The sequence below is a fragment of the Branchiostoma belcheri genome, unplaced genomic scaffold (assembly GCF_001625305.1).
Source record: "Branchiostoma belcheri isolate BF01 breed outbred unplaced genomic scaffold, Haploidv18h27 scaffold2, whole genome shotgun sequence".
Lineage (NCBI taxonomy): Eukaryota > Metazoa > Chordata > Leptocardii > Amphioxiformes > Branchiostomatidae > Branchiostoma > Branchiostoma belcheri.
The window spans coordinates 5,334,141-5,354,008 of NW_017803490.1; the positions used below are offsets into that span (position 1 = coordinate 5,334,141).

Sequence of the window (19,868 nt, forward strand, 5' to 3'; positions counted from 1 at the left end):
AATTTTGAAATGTTGATCCTCTGAAATGCTATTTCTGTCATTTTGATTGGCAGATTTTGCAGATTTGGTAGACTAATTAGCTTAGTTTTTAGGACTTCTCTTTACATACCTTTACTTGACACTTTTTGTCCGTCAAAGATGACAGGTTGGGCAAAATTTGGTTCGTCATGAGTAGCAAAATTCTGCCAAATGTAGAAAAGACGGAGGCTGGCTAGAACAGTGGTTAACAGAAGTTCTCATAATACCGTCAGAGACTGTCAGTACTGTTAATGAAAAATCAGATTGGACATACCTAGGCTGCAGAGGAGATTGTCTGTGAGACCGAGTGTTCTCACATCAGGCATGCCTCGAAAGGCCCTCGGCTGTATCCTTGAAATGTTTGACTTTGTGATGTACAAGGCGAAAAGGGACGAAACGTTCGGGAATTTCAACAACGTTTCCTGAAGTGTTGTCCAACAGAGAGACGCGACTGAAACTGAACACACTTTAGGGTGGAAAAACTTTGGTATGCCGTGGCGACATGCGGGAATACTGGACATCTTGCCTCCATGTTTGACCAAGCTGGACATCAGCCCCTTGAAATCTTGGCCAAGACAGCTACACGAAATGATTCTATCTTTCCCTCCAGAAATCTCATAAGAGCATCCGTCTGGACACCACTGAGGCATTTGAGATGCACCCAGTAGAAAGATAAGATGAGCAGAGACCAGATAGAACGACAACTGCAGTGCCATCATACTCTGCACTTTAAATTCTCCACCGAGAAATTTCTCTGTGCATCATTTTATCCAATCTTTCTGAATAATATACATAATGTATCTGTATCACTATTGGTGACTCAGTGACGTAGGTGGTACAGTTTGTGACAGCTGCTAGTAATATTTATGAGTCTGAAAACTTCGCCCACTGGCAATTTTGGTAAATTTCCCTGCAATGTATAGTGTATGCGTGGGCATGAACATGCAATCAAGATTGCCTGTGTTGTGAACAAATTATCATTCAGTGGTGATATAACTTTCTCACATAACACTTTTGTTTCCTGTTAAGGATCTTGGGAATCATTAACAGGATTGCTACCAATCAAACCACAGACTGCTATTTCTGTTTTGATGTCAGGTCCTTAAGCTTAGCTTGTCTTAGCAATCAGTAAAAAAGACAATCGTCATAATTCTTTTTAGTATTTTGAGAATTAACAGTAGTACTAATCATAGTGTAGAGAGAAACTAATTTAAACGAATCTGGTAGTGATCATCCAAGAACAACGAGAGGTCAAATATCTCATAAATATTTAGACTTTTGTGAATTTCTTGTTTTATTCATCGTTGTGAATTTTTGTCAGATTCTCACGGTGCATTTTCCCACTGGCTCGCACATAGAGCAACAGACATGCATATGTGAGAAATTGAAGGCAAGAAATGTGATACATTGTACTGTAAATCCTGATATTTTCACAGTATATACTTTTTTCTTCTGTACCATGATCATTGCAGACTTTCTTTTCCCTGCACCTGCCGTCACCATGAACATTTAGTTCTGTGAAAACTTCCATTTTTCTCAGACCGTTAAACTTTGCTATTGTGAATATAAAGTGAATTACAGTAACCTTACCTGAGACCTTTCTAGAACCCTAATGACCTATCCCCCATCCCAACATGTCTATCACTATGGAAACACAAACAAACACACATTAGTCAAACAGACAAATCAAATGTGACACATGGATATATCAAAATCAGTACCCAGACTGGTGATTCGGTTGTCCTGAAGGTAGACCTTATTCACATCCACAAGGCCTCGGAACGCTCCTGGCTGAATCATGGAAATGTTGGACTGAGTGATCTCCAGGATGATAACTCGGGTGGACGAAATGTTTGGGAAAGACCACTCCTGGAGTGTAGGGGTACGGAGGGATGTGATAACGATTTTCCGTGTGTTCTTGTCGAAGTCTGTCGGTATAGCGTCGAGACAAACCGGAAATTCGTATATGTCACTGTGCCCAACCCAGCTGCATGGGGAACCCTTTGCATTGTTACCTGGGCATTGACAACTGATGGATCGAAGACCAAGAAGGTTGATAAAACAATTGTCTGGACACCACAGAGATGCTACTGGCACAAACAGTACCGATACGTAATAGGGGAGAAGGAGAAACAGAAGCAGTGTTTTTTCCATGGCTGACTATCTGTATCGGTATACTGCCAGTATATAAATGCCCTTCGGCATAACACACCAGCTTTGTTTTGACACATCTGCATATATGTCATGTCATTTGACGTTGAACTTGAAGCTCATGAATATTCATTTCAGGCCTGGGATTCTATGATCATGTTTTTCCTTGCTGATAGAATTTTGAAGTAGTTTGTCAAAGACTGATGAGGCCCAATGTAATCAGTTGGTTTTCAGAATCGCCCCCTCCTATTTTTCCCAAAATGAAGTGAAAAATTAGTCCGCATACAGTTCCCATTTAGTATTACTTTGCAATTATCGCTACTCTACTAATTTTCCATTTAGGACTTTTTGGAAAATTCTTCTTATAATAATTTATCATAGTAATAGTTGGCCCAGTGCTGATTTTGACAGAGATGTTTGAAATACATGTAGAACATGTCGGATGTTCAATGTGTACGATCAGAAATGGTCTACTGTGTACATTTTATAATTGTGGTAAAAATTTTCCCTCTTTCATTGCTCTAGATCAATTCACTTATTATATTCATATCATATCATACAACAAAATCTAGTTTTACATTTTAATAATTTTCAGCAAACAGCTGTATCCACTGTACAATTAAATTTGTTCATACTGATACTAGAATGAGGTTGGTAGTCTGCCATAGAATTTTTTTCTTCTAATCTTTTTTGCCCTGTCCCTTCATATTTCTCTGAAAAAAATCTGAGAACCAAGAAATAGAATTGGTATGGCCTACTGTTGCTACAAATGAGTCTGGAGAATTTGTGTGTTGGTGGAGTCAAGTTAGTTGCCCTGTGGTCATGAATGTGCAATAAAGATTGCTATCGTCACCCAGGACCTTTCACCGACTATTTGTTGTTTTTTTTTTAATCGGAGCAAAAAATTGAATTGCTTTAGCTCAGTCAAATCTGTGTAATTCATAAATGACCACCTCAACACAAGCACCACCTGGCCAATGTGACCGCTATTTGGTAATCCCATACTAGATACATGTAGTTTCCAGTGACACATGTCACAAGCATTAAGAATCCTGTCTATAAAATTGTGACCACTTGTCCACACAGAGCAGATTTTTGGTCACCTGAGTAGTCTTGGGCAGTTTTGACTATACTGTAATGCACTGTATGTTTGCCGTACTATGTCCATTTTTCTCTGACTGCGAACTTTTGCTACAGTAGCTACATGTTCACAGTCGGTACAGAAGTGACCGCGGTAAATGCAAACATAAAAGTACTGCAAAATTGATCATAGTATTTTGTACATTGCTGTTATGTAAAAAGAATTAAATGTTGCCAAAATTTTTATATTATCTAAAAAAAAGTTCATTTTTTCTTGCAGTAGAGGGTTAGGGTTAGGGTAAACATTGCCGTAAGATTTTTAAACATTGATATATTATATATATTTTTTGTTATTGTAGAGGCTGAATACACGTTCCAGTTACGGAAGGACATCGTGCCTTTAATGATGGAGTCCCACTATAAACCAGATGGCTGGTTAGGGATGATCCTGGGAGCCAAACTGTACATCGACTTCAGCGGGACACAAGCCTTCGACTCAGCCATGGCCAAACTTATCAAGGAACTGGGGGTGCGGGGGAGGGAAGACACACAGACAGGTGATGAGATATAATATTCAATGTTTGGTACTGAATAGTCAATCCTGTTGTACATTGAACTCACATGCTTCCTACAAGTGCATTCAAATTTAATGTAATTTTTCTTGTAGGAAACACGTGAGAAAAATGTACATTCAAAATTCAGTGTAATTTTTTTTTATAGGAAACACGTGAGAAAAATGTACACTCATTAAAATTTAATGTATACATGTATTTTTTTTGTAGGAAACACGTGTCTGAGTTCAATGTACTACAATACAGTAACTGCTAGACTGCAGACAGTATGAATTTGTGTTTGCCATATAATTTTGTGTTTGTCATTCAGTACCAAGGACAGTGTTGTCAATGTGAGTGTCATTCAGTACCAAGGACAGTCTTGTCAATTTTGCCAATTCATAATTTTGTCTGTTCTTCCTTATTGTCTATTCTTTTAATTGTACAACAACAACAGAACAATGTCATTGTCATTCAGTACGAAGGACAGTCTTGTCAATTTTGCCAATTCATAATTTTGTCTATTCTTCCTTATTGTCTATTCTTTTAATTGTACAACAACAGGACAATGTCATTGTCATTCAGTACCAAGGACAGTCTTGTCAATTTTGCCAATTCATACTTTTGTCTATTCTTCCTTATTGTCTAATCTTTTAATTGTACAACAAGAGGACAGATGGAAAAGATTCCGAAATACGTATTATCTGCACAAATATAACATGCAATGCATACCAGAAGCTATGAAAATCATTGCTAACTTAATTTGTTCTCGGAGCCAAAACTATTTTGAGCACATCCCAGCTGGCTACATGCTTCTGCCAATCATATTACTATCGAGGCAGAATGCATGATTAGAGACAATTTGCAACCACTGCCAATCCAGAGCCAACTGGAGAACAGGGGTTTAGTCAGGATTTTTGAGTGCATTTTGCCTACTGAAGTCATGCCTGATGATGCTATAATAGGTACATGTACAAGGTTAATTTTGCCGTGTTTATATTTAACAAACAAGTATTTCCTGAGCCACTGTCATTTTGTAAGAAAATTATGTTGGATGTCGAGTATTAGTGTACATTTTATTGTGGTTGGCTAATGTATGTAGTCTTATACGTCTATGCTATGTATTTATAGATTGTAGGTTTGCACAGCCAAGACCCCATAGCTTTATATTGATGTGCAGAATGATACTGTTGTGGCCAAAAGGGACAGTGTAGCTTCTGCTAGTAGCCATGGTATAATATTTAGTTTGTACATCCCATTGAGAGGAATCCTGTATGCAGAGTTTGTTCTAACTGACTTGTTTTCTCAACCAAGACCCCATAGCCAAAGGAATTTTGAAATTCATCTAACATGATGTGCTATGATATGATTGGGGGTTGAGATGACATGTTGTCATCACATCCCCTTAACTGAAATTCCTAATCTCCAATCAGATCTTTTTGTATAGTATTACAAGACTGTGTCAAATTGGCAAGACAATATCCAATATGCCACAAGTTTGGCTGGCAAAAAAATCGTACCAGTTCAAGAAAAAAATGCGTAAAACCTGGTTGAAAATAGGCCAAAGCCTGAAACTCTGAAATTCCAGGCTCCTGAGTGTTTGTGCGCACAGCCAAGGCCCCATAGCCCCACCCTGAAGTTGTTGTTTGATGTTCAGATGTTGTAGTTGCCCAAACGGCAGTGGAGGTGGGAGCAGGTGCCCCTCCCCCGGCGGTCATGTGGTCATCCTCACACCCGCTGGACAGGGAGGCAGAGTTCCTCAAGTGGACACAGGAAGATGTCGCAAAATGGCTGGAGAAACATGACTTGGGAAGGTAAATTTGGTTAATTGTAATATGTTTGTACCCTGTACAACTGTTGTGCATTAAAGTTAGCGTTACATTGTACATGTATAATAGCCCATACATATTCACATGCATGTGTATCGCAGAAACTGGTAAAAGAAGGATTTTAACAAGGGACTTCCTGTCATAATACACAAAATACATTTGATAAGACTAGGAAGCAAAATATAATGTGACATATTTGTAGCAGGGCCATCTAGCTGTAATATCCTGAAGTGCATTGTAACATGTATCAAATGGTTGTAACAAAAGTGTCACCTTTTCTGATCATGTTGTTTCAGCTTAAAGAGTGAGTTTTCAGAGTATGATGGCAAACTCCTGCGAAGACTTCAAGGTGTAAGAAGTGAGGTACAGTAAAAACCTTATTCCTTAATATTCTTTTATATATATTGAGGCTTTAATAATGACATATTGTCAGTCTGCAGCTGAATAGCATACACTATAAGACATTTTGCCCTTCATCAATCTTAAGTTGGAAAAGGCTAACTTAAAGAGAGGTTACAGTTTGATGCATGTGATGTTTGGATCCCAAGTCACAGTCAGCAGCTTAATCTATTAACACCTGTCCAATCACTAGCCAGGATGTTGAACGGTTCTCCACCTGACAGGTGCAGATTGGGGTCAGCTGTCAATCAATGACTAAAGACATGTCAATCATTGTACAAAAAAAGGAATCACCAACATCTTTAGTTGGAGTGCTAACATTTATCTTCAAAACTTTTCAGTTACTGTAGTTCATCAAAACGGTTCTACTAGCGGGTTTTCATATCCAAGGTTGTTTTAAATCAGTGATCTCTTTCTCAACACACTGACAGATGCTGCTAATAATGACCCTAAGGCCTTAAGTCACCTGTGACCTAGATACCTTGCTTACAAACTTTTAATCCCTTCAAAGAATGGGTAATACAGCCTTCTTTTGTTCTTTAAATCCTAGGTTTAGACAATTACCAAGTCTGAAAAGCCCATAAGATGTTCGTATTTGCTGTTGCCCAACTCGCCATTGAAACTCATTTAACCTTCACCCTGCTTCTTAACTCTATAACCCTATACAAGTTTGCTGAAGGTTGAGGCATTAGACTATAACTTTGAAGGTACATGTATCTTTTTTCCCTGCTGCCTAACCCCATAACCTGTACAGATTTGGTGCCAAACAGCTATCTTAGCAGCCTGAGGGTTAAGAGACGTTTATTTAGACTATAACTTGAACTTTGTTATCTGTTTTACATAGAGATGGGGATGGCAAGACACTACATGGTGTCACCTTGTTGAAAGGATGTCAAACTGTACTGAACTGAACCAAGGAGGTTAAAAATCAAAAGGATGTTGAATTTAAAGCTCATTGACTATCATTCTGTTTTAACTTTCTCCCCATAACCAATACAAATTTAGGGTGAAACAACTACCTTAGCATACTGAAAGTTAACACATGAGACTTTAACCTCAATGTTATCTGTCCCCCCAGGCTCCAGAGTTTTTCTACACCATGCTGACCACTAAGATGGGACTGAAGACCATGCCGGATGTTCTAAAGTTCACTGAGGCTCTTGACAACCTCACAATCTGATTGGCTGTTGTTAATTACATTGATGACAGGCCAACATGATTGGCAGCATGTATTGGTATCAAAAAAGTTTGAGAGGGATAGCATAACACATAGAGAATGCAGCGAGGGGCTAGTCCACTGGTAGTGGTGTACATGATGTTTCGCTGCTATACAAGCAATCACCGCATCACAGCCAGTGAGTGGTAGGCCTAAAATCGGATGGTAGCTGGGTGATTTGCCTAGTACCAATTTGTGTGTGCCTACCAGTATCATATGCCTAGTACGAGTTATTAATGTTAACCGAAACGACAATTGCTCGTATACTCAAAGCCAGTCCCAAATGCAAAGCAGAGAATTTCAATGTCTTTGGTACATATACCGGTACAACTTGTATCAGCTTGCTTGCAATCAAACCCACAAACTAAGCTTCTGCATGTATGCAAGGCAATTTTGCTACTCACTAGGTCAATGCAGCGTTTTTTTAATACCTACTAGTAGGTATGCTAAGGCCATAGTGATCCTTCAATCCATAACCCTTTATGTTTATATTAGGATAGTGTTAGCCTGGGTGTCAGCCATTTTGTAACAGGGTCCCTTGCACTCACTACCCCAAATTTTCAGGTACAAAAACAGGTGTTTCCCAGCTAATATTGCAGTATGTTAAAGTTGGTATGTTGTATATATCATTTGCATTACCAGCTTGTTTGAATGACTGTACATATCATGAGGAAGGCAATCCTTGCATCTCAACTGAAATTCCTTTTTTGCATACTATTTTTTTTAGGGGGGTGATATCTTTTTTATAGAGAGACAAAATAATTTAAAGTTTTATCAGCATTTTGAACACTGATTATTGCAACTTTTCATGAGAATAGTGTACTTTATACTGAGTTGATATAGTGTTGTGTTGACGTAAATCAATTCACACTCATCAAGTATAAAGTTGACATAATATGAGATTTTTATGATGGTATTGTCACTGCTGTATTGTGCAATATCTAATGATGACCAACTGCTGCATAATTTTTGATTATTTACACAGTACCAAAAATGAATACAGGTCTTGAGATTTTTAGGTAATCTAATTGTCTATGAAACAGTTCATGTTGCACTGGACGTTATAAAATCGGGTTACTTTGGTTGTGTTTTAGCTTCAGCTTTGTGAGTGCTGAGGTTTTCAGCAGAAAACGTTTATTTTGCTGTTTCTGTTTACAAGTTTGAGATCTATGCAAGATGGAGTCATAACAGCACAAAAAGAGTCATGATATTAAAGAAATATATTATGCATTATAAATATAACTGAATCCTGTAGTGATGAAATTAAATCAAATTAAGGATCAAGAGGATGATTACACTGTTCATAAAGTGCAAGATAACTTATTATTTTGACAGTTTAAATTTCGTGTTTCCATACTTGTTACATGTTTAAAGGTAATTAATATAATAATTAAACTATGTAGAACATAAATACTATGCAGTGGGTTTGAACAGAAATATATTTTTGAAGATTTTATTGCATACTTAACAGCCAGCTAGGAACTACATGGACTTAATTTTTTTTTTAAATCACCTTTTTATTATGGCCTTTTTATTATATTTTGTGGAACATTTTGTGGAACATATGACTTAGTGTAAATGTATCCTATTGACATGATAGTTTGTATATTTGTACTATCTGTGTAGAATATATTTTTGCCTTCAGGTGTAGTGTAAATATGCGTGTATGCTGTTAATTTTATATTCTACCTTTCATAATCTACCTTAGTTCAGATGGAATTTATTTTTGTGTACACATAGATACATTAGCTAGAAAATGGTGTCGTTTAAAACCAAGGTTCTGTCAATGTACTGCCACTGCAGAATCACGTACATATCCATGCATTCTGCAACATGGATTCAGTCCAAATCAGTCACTTTAGCACTATGCTTACATTTTACAACAGTTTACAATGATTTGAGATTTGTGAATAAATGCACTCACTTAAACTAGTATGTTTAAATCTTATCGTAACGGTTATCGTTGGCAATATCTTATAGAAAAATTTCTATCCAGAAGAAATATAGAGCAACTAAATGTCGACACGCCTCAAATCTGTCCTGGTAAGACGCTGATTTCAGGCTCGGTAGACTAGATAATACTTTTAATCTCATCTTTCTCTATAAGTATCAAAGCGTGGTAAGTAATACCTTTCTGTCAAGCACCGCTTCTTGCCACAATTCTATAATGCTTTCGAATTCTTTGGCTCAAGTTTGGGTTTGGTCTCTTCCAAAGAATGGTTTTTAAAAAGCAGCTACGTAATTCACAGTGGCCTAGCTTCCTGCATTTCTTTCCTCGCATTCTGATAAGGAAATGCATGGCTATTGCATTTTTTACATGGATTACAGAAGTTTTCGTTATGACATAGGTATGTTGACCTTTCACTGATGGTACCTTAGAGGAACTAATGATAAATAAAAGATGGAAACCAAATAGAGATATCGCCAGAGGGAAGGGTGCATAGCTAAAGCTGTAGAGACCGTGAGGGATGTTATAGTGTGTTAACATGAATGGGCGGTCTCTATGGTGACAAAGAACGCATTTCACGGAACGTGGTTCTTAAACAGATTTTGTTCCCAGCGTCTGGAACACAGTTGTCTGTTTAGATTCCATCAGGTGTCATTTTTGGACCGTTGTCTTCTTGTACTTTTAGGCCCATTTCCTACTACAATAAATGTGTCCGGATCGAGCCGAATTGATTCGGTTTGATCCGTCTTCGATCCGGATCGAAGCCGGTTCAAAGCGAATCAGTGCCATTCGGTTCTCTATTCGGACAATTTTATCCTAGTGGGAATGGGGCATTAGTCTTCCTCAAGTTTAGTCAAAATGTTAAATATTGAGCAATGTACAATTCGGAACAATAACTCATTCCAACCCAAGGTTACTAGTATTTAAGAATACAACTTTGCTGTCTAATCGCTAAAACATTGTTGTGCATGTAGTTAGTACCGAATTTACCAAAAAGGAGATTGTATTTTTCTCTCTACAATTTGGTCATCTCTCAGACGAGCTTTTCAAACACAGGATTTTTATTAGTTCACCAGTTATACTATGCTTAAGGCCGAATACCCCATATGTATACTATTAGTTATGTGCTAAAATAGGGTTAATCATATGGTCAACAATGGACTCATACTACCGTGTGATGTAGTCTTGTGTTTCTAAAGTTAGTTCCAGTAATAGTCAATTGTTTAAGGCACAAAAAGAACAACCACCAGTTGAATTGGTTACGCCCTTGGGGGGCACGTGGTCGTTCGGGCTTATTTGACCCTATTATCCCACCGACCAACCGGAGGCCTTGTACCACAAACACTAACCAAACAATACACCCAACCTGAGTCCTCAACGCTGAATAGGAATGAAAAGGCTCACCACTCGACACAGTTGACCGAACACCGGATCCTCAATGCTTAAAACGGACCCCGTACGCTAGCTACATAACTGTGTGAAAGATCACCCACCAGGGAACGTTTAAGATGTCGCGAAGGGGTTGGAGTATCGTAATCGCCGCGAGTTGCCTTCTAACAACCGGTAAGAAAGTAGTTTGGCTTCTTGTCAAAGGTGTGCGGTTGCGAAGACCGTGTTAAAGAAGGTAGTCACGCTAAACCGGTATCGCAACAGGAAGAGAGCGCTTATTTCCCTGCGTAAAACAGGTCATAGATTCTAAAACTTGGATCTTGTCAAGGATTGTTGTCTTGTAGGTTGCTGGTTGTCTTGAAATGTCTTGCTGTACGTCTTGGTGTGTCTTGGTTTCCGTGAGAAAATGTGAAAGCAAAGCTGCCACGGTCTGTGATTTTTCATGCTTGAAGACAAACTACCATTTGCAAATGGACTGCCAGACAACAGCACAGCTCTTGAGGTCCCGTGTAATGACGCTATACACTATATATTTACTTTAAGCAACGTTTGAAGTCGCTAAGGGAATGTTGTTGTTTTTTTGTGTAATTGTTCCCTTGGGAGTTATTAAATATGTAGATTTACATTCTTTTCTTCTAGCGTAATAGTCCTATGATGTTACATCGACGAACACGTTTTTAAATTTTTTGTACAGTACAATTTATAATAACACAAAGTTTTATTACCATTAGTAAACTATAGACGGAAACATTTACATGAGGTATATTGAATATGCTTCGGAGACCTTTGGAATGATATTTTAATGTGCCAACAAAATGTGGTCTCCCATGACATGTTGCTTGGTAATTAGGTTTACGTAACGACCGAAATCGACCGTAACGTTTAAAACGTTACGCCATGTTTTTGAGGTTCACAAAACGTGAAGATCGTATCCGATTGACCAAATACCGCTAAAACGAGACATTTCTATGTCTAAAATCTCTAAATACAGAATTAACGTAACGCTACATGGCTGCGGTATGTTTTCCGTGTTTTGGGTTTGTGTTCGCAGCTGTTTTGCAAGCACTCCTCACAATAGTCGTTGTTTTCAAAACTCGTTATTGGTAACACATTGTTGCAATTAGAAGGGTTCCAAATACAGTATTTAAACATTGTACAGCTATGTCAATACCTCAAATTTTACTTATACCTTGTTGTTATGTAATTGCCAGAAGAAGAGTCTTCTATTCGCCTTTCCCAAGAAATGGCCAGTAACTTATTCGAAAGAATAAATATATTAGCAAAAGTATAACCAAGTTCTTTTCCACTAAGATTTTATTTCATGTTCACAATTTAGGGCGGTACTTACAACTGTTAGTCCACGATATGTGGCGTTTTTGTTTTATCCAATATTTTTATTTCAAATAAATGGGTCTAAATGTCACAAAAGTTTAAAATTCTTTTGTAACTATGCGCTGTTCTTAACTGAGAAAAATGGTTTCCATTCGTTTGTATTTGGGGTTCTCTAACCATGTCACAAAATCTACAGAAAGATTATACAGCTCAAATGTCGTTTAACTCGTGCAAAGAACGACGTTGTTTTGATCTGTGTCGTAATGCATCCTTAGTGAGAAGTGTGGCTATGAAACAGGAGACGCCCTGCGGTTACCATAGCGACCACAAGATTAACAGTGCCCCAAACACCACCTCGCGTAATCTAATCATATCTCTTACACCGGCACAGGTGACAAGGATGTAAACCTACCTTGGCCTAGAAGCTTTCTGTTTGACGACTAAACGCCTCTTTAAACGGGAATTTTGCACGGAACAACTATCCTCTTTACAATGCAAAGACAACAGCACAATGTGTGCAGAACCTTGCGTTAGGTGTTCGATTCCCAAGACGAGATAGGCTTTCTAAAAGTACGCTGAAAGCATAGTTACAGATAAAACTAGACATGTCATCACAATTTTAAAAAGGGGAAGGAAGAAAAGAGATAATATAGAGCTCGCGTGTTATGTCGGTTTTTTATACATCATTGAGATGGTTGCGATTACAGGGACAAAAGACAGCTTGTCCGTTAAGACTTAGGAGTAGGTTCAAACATGCGGTGTATGCTGCCGACCCACCACGCTCTCACGCCGTCTGCAAACGGTAAAAAGCCCCGGGTTGACAGAAGAATGTCACCTGTGGGGTGTGGTGGGCCTTAATGTAAAGTATATATCACCCGCCCTTACAACTGTCAGAAAAAGATTAATCTAGCGTTGCAAACATTTCTTTCAATGGCAGAGAGCCTGTTTATAAATAAATCTTTAATTGCATGTTCATGCCCAAGGGACATAAAAGTTGAAAAAGCAAATTTGCGATTCTAAGAATTTTCAAAATATTATCAATGCACAGTGTTAATGTACAGTATATATTATCTGCTCTTACAACTGTCAGAAAAAAAGTTTAATCTAGCGTTGCAAACATTTCTTTCAATGGCAGAGAGCCTGTTTATAAATAAATCTTTATTTATCTTTCTTATATATCTTTCTATAATGTTCATGCCCATGGGACATAAAAGTTGAAAAAGCAAATTTGTGATTCTAAGATCTGAGAATATTCAAAATATTATCAATGCACAGTGTTAATGTAAATTACATATCACCTGCCTTTACAACTGTCAGAAAAAGATTAATCTAGCGTTGCAAACATTTCTTTCAATGGCACAGAGCTTGTTTACAGACGTTTAATAAAACAAATTTATGATTGTAAGATCTGAGAATTTTTCAAAATATTTGCAATGCAAATAGCATGTTTGTAGTATTCCATAATTCTTACGTTTACTGTACGCCAAATGCATATGGGGAGCATATGGTGGTAGTTGTGAATGCATCTACATGTATATGCATAGTTCTAGTCATAATACGTTTAAGGTCTTACATTGAAAGTATTCTCAATGTGCCTAATTCAGTTAAATTCTGATGTAAAGAATTCTGATGTGCTAATTTCTGATGTAAAGAATTATGTAACAGTGTACTTGATGCTTTAAAACGTTTAAACTACACAAAGGATGTTACATTGATAAAGATATCTTAGCTATGAAGAATGGCAAAAGATTGACCATCTTGAAACTCCAAGTTGATAAAGATAGTAAATTATTAATTGTATACATGACAGTTTGTATAGTTTGACTACTTTGCATGCCTAGAACATAGGAAGTCTGTGAAGGTATCGTATCACAAACAGTTCTCCATGATACGATATCATACATTCTACTCATACAGAACAGTTTGACTACTTTGACTAGTTTGCATGCCTAGAACATAGGAAGTCTTTAAAGGCTTCCTATGTTCTAGGCATGCAAACTAGGCAAACTGTTCTGTATGAGTAGAATGTATGATATCGTTTCATGGAGAACTGTTTGTGATACGTTCAGTGAAGCCAGCGCCTCCAGCGACTTAATCCTCTTTACGTGAATGCTCTAGTTACGCTACCGAATGGGCCCATTTTTCGGTGTCTAAGAACCTTTAGTGGAACTACAAGAAACGCACGCACTGTTCAAGTGGTTATGTCGCACTAAAGAAGCATTATTGGGTCTTTGAGCACGTTTTACCGTGATGATTTGAGCTGTGAAAGATGCTAAGTCTATCAAAAGCAATGACCTACAGCTAACATATGATTTACTCTCAAAGTTCCTCACTAGACAGCTTCGTTCAAGACAAAGAACGCAAATGTTGGGTGCAGCATGTCGTTTGGTGCAATATACCCTGCTGCCGCCGCGCCGCATGCCTGCGAAGCTGGTTTGTTACGTCGAAGGGTGATTATTCTGGGCCAGCAGCTTAGAACTCCTTGTTCTTGGTTTACAGATTCAGATGATTAAAGGTAAAAAAGGAAGACCCTGTTGTTTTGCTTTTTTGCCTTTTATGAATATAGAAGTGCCTCCGTTGTAGACCCCGTTTGCGCACAGCTTTTTATTAATCTTACCTTTGCGCATCTAACTGTAAGCGTTGTTTCAAACTTTCTAGTGAGGAACTTTGTGACGTGTAGTTTGGAAAAGTCGACTAAAGCGGGAGCTATAGGTAAACGGTTTGTTAGCTGTAGGTCATTGCTTTTGATAGATTTTGCATCTTTCGTAGCTTAAAGAATCATGGTAAACGTGCTCACAGACCCAAAAAGGAGACTTTAGTGCGACATATTAAATCACTTTAACAGTGCGTATATTTTTTGTAGGTTAGTGCTCTTAGCACTTTTTGCATCTTGTATGATTTAAATCATCACAGTAAAGCGTACGTGCTTACAGACCCTACAAAGCGTCTTTAGAGCGACATGAAAGCCCTTGAACAGTGAGTGTTTTTGTAGTGCCAACACAGCTTCTTTTTAAATATGAACTGCTCTCGACATTCGACGGGTGGCCGTCAATACCTGCGCGTACACAGTTACACAGCTTCCAGTGGGGTCTACAACGTAAGGCCGGGTCTATTCAATGATACAGCAAGCTAATTTTTCTGGGCACAACTAGGTTAAGAGAACGACAACTATACATAACCTTGTTGATAGGTTCTGTAAAGGTTTGTTGATTGACATACCACCATGGGGTCCGGAACTGGATACGTTACGAAGCATGGCAATCACAACTTAGCCTAGTAGCCTAACCAACCATCACACTAAAGTAAAGTAAATATATATAGCATGTCAAGTGGTAAGTGATATCGACATGGTTGAAAAGTCTAACTCACACAGGTGCGAATCTGTGAAGGAGGATGCCTTGGGGGGGGGGTGCTTTGTGGACACTACAAGTCACCAGCTCCTAATTAGTTCCCATATATATAAAGCTAGCCTGGTTACCAGACCTATTTTAGCTCCCGGGTCTTTATCCTATATGCCTTCGGAGAGGATAAAGACTAAAGCTAAAATGGGTCTGGTGTCCAGGCTAATACTCGTATAAGGCATAATATATATATAGCATTGAAGACAGGAAATAGCAGATAACTTTTTCTTGGACCCTTGACCTAACTTCCTGTCAGTCCACGGCGTGCCTAGCATGTGGGAATAACTACATGAACACAAGCATATACACACTGGAACAAACCCTACGTACACAATATATAATAAATAGTCTTAAACTTGAATCCCAAACCGTATGCTCATTTCAATACAATGACAAATCCCTTTTTTTTTGCCTTTCCAGTATTCTGTCAGCAGCAGAATCTGAACGAAGCTTCATTGATTAAGACACTGTTACAAGATTACACCCCAGAGTCAAGGCCCGTACTGGACTCAACTAACGCCGTCAGAGTGACCATCGATCTCGCACTCTCACAATTAATTGACTTGGTAAGTAATGTATATATACTATATCATGAGTTCAGTTATTCACAATGCTATAGCTATATCTATATACATCTAAGTTGACGGGGGATCTAATATTTATAAAGAAATGGCACAGAGTTATAGTGATGGCTTCCCCACAGATATTTTTGAAATAAAGCATGAAATCTCAGCAAAACGTACATGACATACTTTATCTGAATGCCATATGACCAGTCTTTTGATTAAAACACTACCAGCCAGTAACATTTTGTCAGAAAGCTGCTTTGTCAGTTCAGTTTTATTGAGTATTGAAATGTTAAAATAACAATGCCTTGGAGACGAAATATACAGAATGTACGACGTATTTTTGTTGAAATGTTTGAGCTTCTAAGAATGAAGAGTACAGACCTCAAGTGTTGTCTTTCACAACATTGCCATGAGGCGTCTTTCATTGTGCGACGTGTTCGCCAATGATATTCTAAACAGCAATCACAGTTTACTTTACCACACAGGGAAGGCTACATGACAAAAGCACCGGGTGTACCGTTTCTTGACAGACAAGCTATTGTCCATATTCGTAAAAAAAGATAAGGAAAAAAGATTAAAAAAATAAAAGTCACATTTCTTACAGCAATCGAGAATATGATGAATATGATGGTTTTAACCTACTTCAATGCATAAAATCTGTTTTAATAGCTTCTTTATTCTGTGACTATATAACCGTTGCGAAGGGGTCAGCTTCTTTTGTTGGTAGCCATGAGAAGCTGGATTCCCAAAGTTAGAAAACCAGAACGTTTGTTTGGCTACCGCTATGCCTGTAGCCAGGCTCTACGCGGTTCTTGGCTGTGTATAGTAGACGGGCACGTTTCAAATGTCGGTCCGGCTACTGTGGTTCCTGATTTTTTTCACGGTACTTTTATGTTCACTGTATTCATGTTCACTTCTCTAAGTAACTGTGAACTTATCATTACTGTTAGTAATGATCATTTGCCTTTCATCCTTTTCTTACACTTGGCTTAAGTTCTATGAACATGTCCATTTTCCTCAGACCGTGAAATATTGCAACCGTGAGATAATGTGAATTACTGTGTTTTGGTAATGAGGACAACAGTGTTAACTCATTGGTGACTTCACAAATGCTGCCCCCACTCAACCACTCCTTACCTTACCTTACCTTACCTTAGTTCCTCCTGTGCCCGATGGCACATCGGACAGCAAGCTTCCACTTCTTTTTCCACTCCACTGTCACTGTCACAGAGTGGCTTCAAGACTTTAGACAAATTTCTCTTGTCAAAGTTTACATATGATATTTTTCACTTTTAAAACCTTTTGGAAATAGGCAGTGACTACACATGTTGGAACCAATGTTAACGGTGCCAAATCTTCTACGTCACAATGTCAAAGCAATAGTTTTTCTGCCAACATTGAGATTGTAAGTTAAGATTGTTAGTGGTACTAGCTTTACCTGCAGTTGCACGCTAACTTGATATGTTTCATGGCCTTTTCTGATGACTATAGGATGCCAAGCGACAAGAGCTGAAGACAAATATATGGCTCAGACACGTAAGAAATCCCTTTTATGTTTAGCTACCTCATCAGAATAACATTATACTTATCCAAATCCAATTTTTTTTATACGATCTCTTTTTAAAATGTATTTGCTGACAGTATCTCAAGTACACATAGAAACGGTGAATCCGCCATGGAATATGACACTTAACTATAACCATAATAATAGATCATGAAGATTGCCATCATCATATCAATTGCTAGGATTTAGTCATTAGGCTTGCATGGTGTGATGTATTAATAAGTTAAACGCTTTCCAGGTTATATCTGATACAATGTAGTTTATATATCAATCACAAGATATTCTTGTGATATATTAGCTTCCCTGTAGCTACCGAACATGTTGGCAAAAAAAATTTTTTTTTTTTACAGTACTGGAAGGATGAGTATTTGACGTGGAACGCGTCTGAGTACAATGGACTAGCAGCCATCCGTATTCCCAGTAACCAAATATGGAGACCAGATATTGTACTTTACAACAGGTAAAATCAGCTCGAATTTGGTAACTTCAAGATATATTATCCATGTATTTATCCGCACTTCTTTAGAACGCTCCCTTGTATATCTGTTGCTTTTCACAGTAGTTTTATGCATAGCAATGGACTCAATTCTTTTACCGTTTTAGTGGGGAGGGGGGTATTTTCAAGTACCCATGCGCCATCGCAAGGACTGCTGGGTAAAGCGTTGAATGTCGGGAAAAAATGACAAACCAGTTTTTGCCCACATATAGGCGGTTCGAGGAGGGGTATGCTGACACCCCGGACACAAACGCAGTGATCTACAGCGATGGGAGTGTCAACTGGAACTACCCTACCACAATTCAGAGCTCCTGTGTAGTCGACATCACGTACTTTCCATACGACAAACAAGTTTGTACTTTTGAACCTTGCAACTATACGGAATTTTTCTGGTAGTGGTCTCATTCACAGTAGACTTTGTTGTATGTTGTTTAAAGTTAAAACTTTACATCCAACACAATAATGTTCTCTCACCTAGAGCTTTCGACCAGTCACTCTGGTCTTCCTCAGTAGACTGACTCAGTGAGGCTTGTCACGTGGCTTCTTTGAAGTGTGACATCAACACTGGGTCAAAGGTTGGATGTTCTCTAATATTGGTTTCTTGACAATGAGTTACAGACTAGCATATGTTAATTTCTCCAAACCTTTTATGAAATATCTGCACATTTGTCTTCAGGAATGTCTCCTGACTTTTGGTTCATGGACCTACGATGGTTTTGCCATTGACCTCTACAACAGAACAGGGGTAGGAGATCTGAACAATCTCATCGAAAGCGAGGAATGGCAGATGATCGGTGGGTATCTCACAGCGGTTCCCTGTTAGGGCATTATATATCGGTGCACACACTAATAGAAAGATGCGTTCAACATTTGGTAACGCCAGTATTGCGATAGTGAATAAACAATCATTAAAGAATCATTATAGAGGTCTAACATAGGCACAGTCTTAGTGCCATATTACTTATCAAATAGATTACCATTGCACCAAAACTTATTTGACCAAAACAGAATTAGCGTTTATGTTTTTCCACGGAGGATATGCATCGCATCAGACCGTTGTTGTGATTCCACCCATCTCCCCCTCCCCAGAAATGCAAGCAGTGCGGAACGTGATCATCTATGGCTGCTGTCCGGAGCCCTACCCGGATGTGACGTACCACATCAGGTAACTCAATGACTCCTTATGAGTAGTTTGTCACAAACTGAGAGCACTCACTGTTGACTGTTTTAGCACCAACCGCAAATGTTAGAAATATGAAATAATCACACAAATGTTTCTTTAGAATTAAATATTTCACTATTGGTGCAAAAATGTTACGTAATGCCCCTTTAAATATAATTCTAATTGTAAGTACCTTCCTTTGCAGGATTAAACGGAAGTCGCTGTTCTACAATTTCTACATGGTTGCGCCGTGCATCGTGCTGGTCCTGCTGGCCGTGCTGGGGTTCTGCCTGCCGATGGACTCCGGGGAGAAGCTGTCCCTCGGCATCACCATGCTGCTGTCCCTCGTCGTGTTCGCACAGATCGTCAGCGACAAACTCCCGGCATCCTCCAGGGCCATCCCCCTCATAGGTACGGAAGCGGTGTATAATGCCATTATTTACCTCCTGGTACGGAGGTTTTGTTTTCGGTGGCTCTGTTTGTTGTGTTTGCCTGGGATTCCGTAATGAGGGGAAATTTTGTAACCGCAGAGCTACCCCTCTCATTAGTACGGGCGGGGCCTGGGTGTATCAAGTCATTATTGACCTCCTGGTACAGAAGTTTTGTTTTCGGTGGCTCTGTTTCGTGTGTTTGCCTGAGATCCCATAGTAGTTTAATACGCTAGTGAGGGGGGAATTCCGTAACAGGGACTAACAGGGAGCTCAAATTTTGGGTCAAAATGGTCTCATGTCTTCGTTTTATATATATATATATATATATATAT

At 38.6% G+C, this 19,868-nt stretch overlaps 2 protein-coding genes across 2 annotated transcripts in view; both read left to right on the top strand.

The window, feature by feature from the left end:
- Window positions 1-7,379, top strand: part of LOC109469019 — an 18,660-nt gene extending 11,281 nt beyond the window's left edge. The window contains exons 10-13 of the mRNA XM_019767407.1: window positions 3,609-3,806; window positions 5,458-5,614; window positions 5,926-5,992; window positions 7,107-7,379. Coding sequence (XP_019622966.1) covers window positions 3,609-3,806; window positions 5,458-5,614; window positions 5,926-5,992; window positions 7,107-7,208 — 524 coding nt within the window. The 3' untranslated portion in view covers window positions 7,209-7,379. The remainder of the gene's footprint in view (window positions 1-3,608; window positions 3,807-5,457; window positions 5,615-5,925; window positions 5,993-7,106) is intronic.
- A 3,025-nt stretch (window positions 7,380-10,404) lies between these two features.
- Window positions 10,405-19,868, top strand: part of LOC109469020 (neuronal acetylcholine receptor subunit alpha-10-like) — a 10,227-nt gene continuing 763 nt past the window's right edge. Inside the window, exons 1-8 of the mRNA XM_019767409.1 lie at window positions 10,405-10,755; window positions 15,735-15,880; window positions 17,375-17,419; window positions 17,798-17,907; window positions 18,156-18,294; window positions 18,620-18,737; window positions 19,033-19,108; window positions 19,311-19,516. Of these exons, the coding sequence (XP_019622968.1) occupies window positions 10,701-10,755; window positions 15,735-15,880; window positions 17,375-17,419; window positions 17,798-17,907; window positions 18,156-18,294; window positions 18,620-18,737; window positions 19,033-19,108; window positions 19,311-19,516 (895 nt within the window). The 5' untranslated portion in view covers window positions 10,405-10,700. The remainder of the gene's footprint in view (window positions 10,756-15,734; window positions 15,881-17,374; window positions 17,420-17,797; window positions 17,908-18,155; window positions 18,295-18,619; window positions 18,738-19,032; window positions 19,109-19,310; window positions 19,517-19,868) is intronic.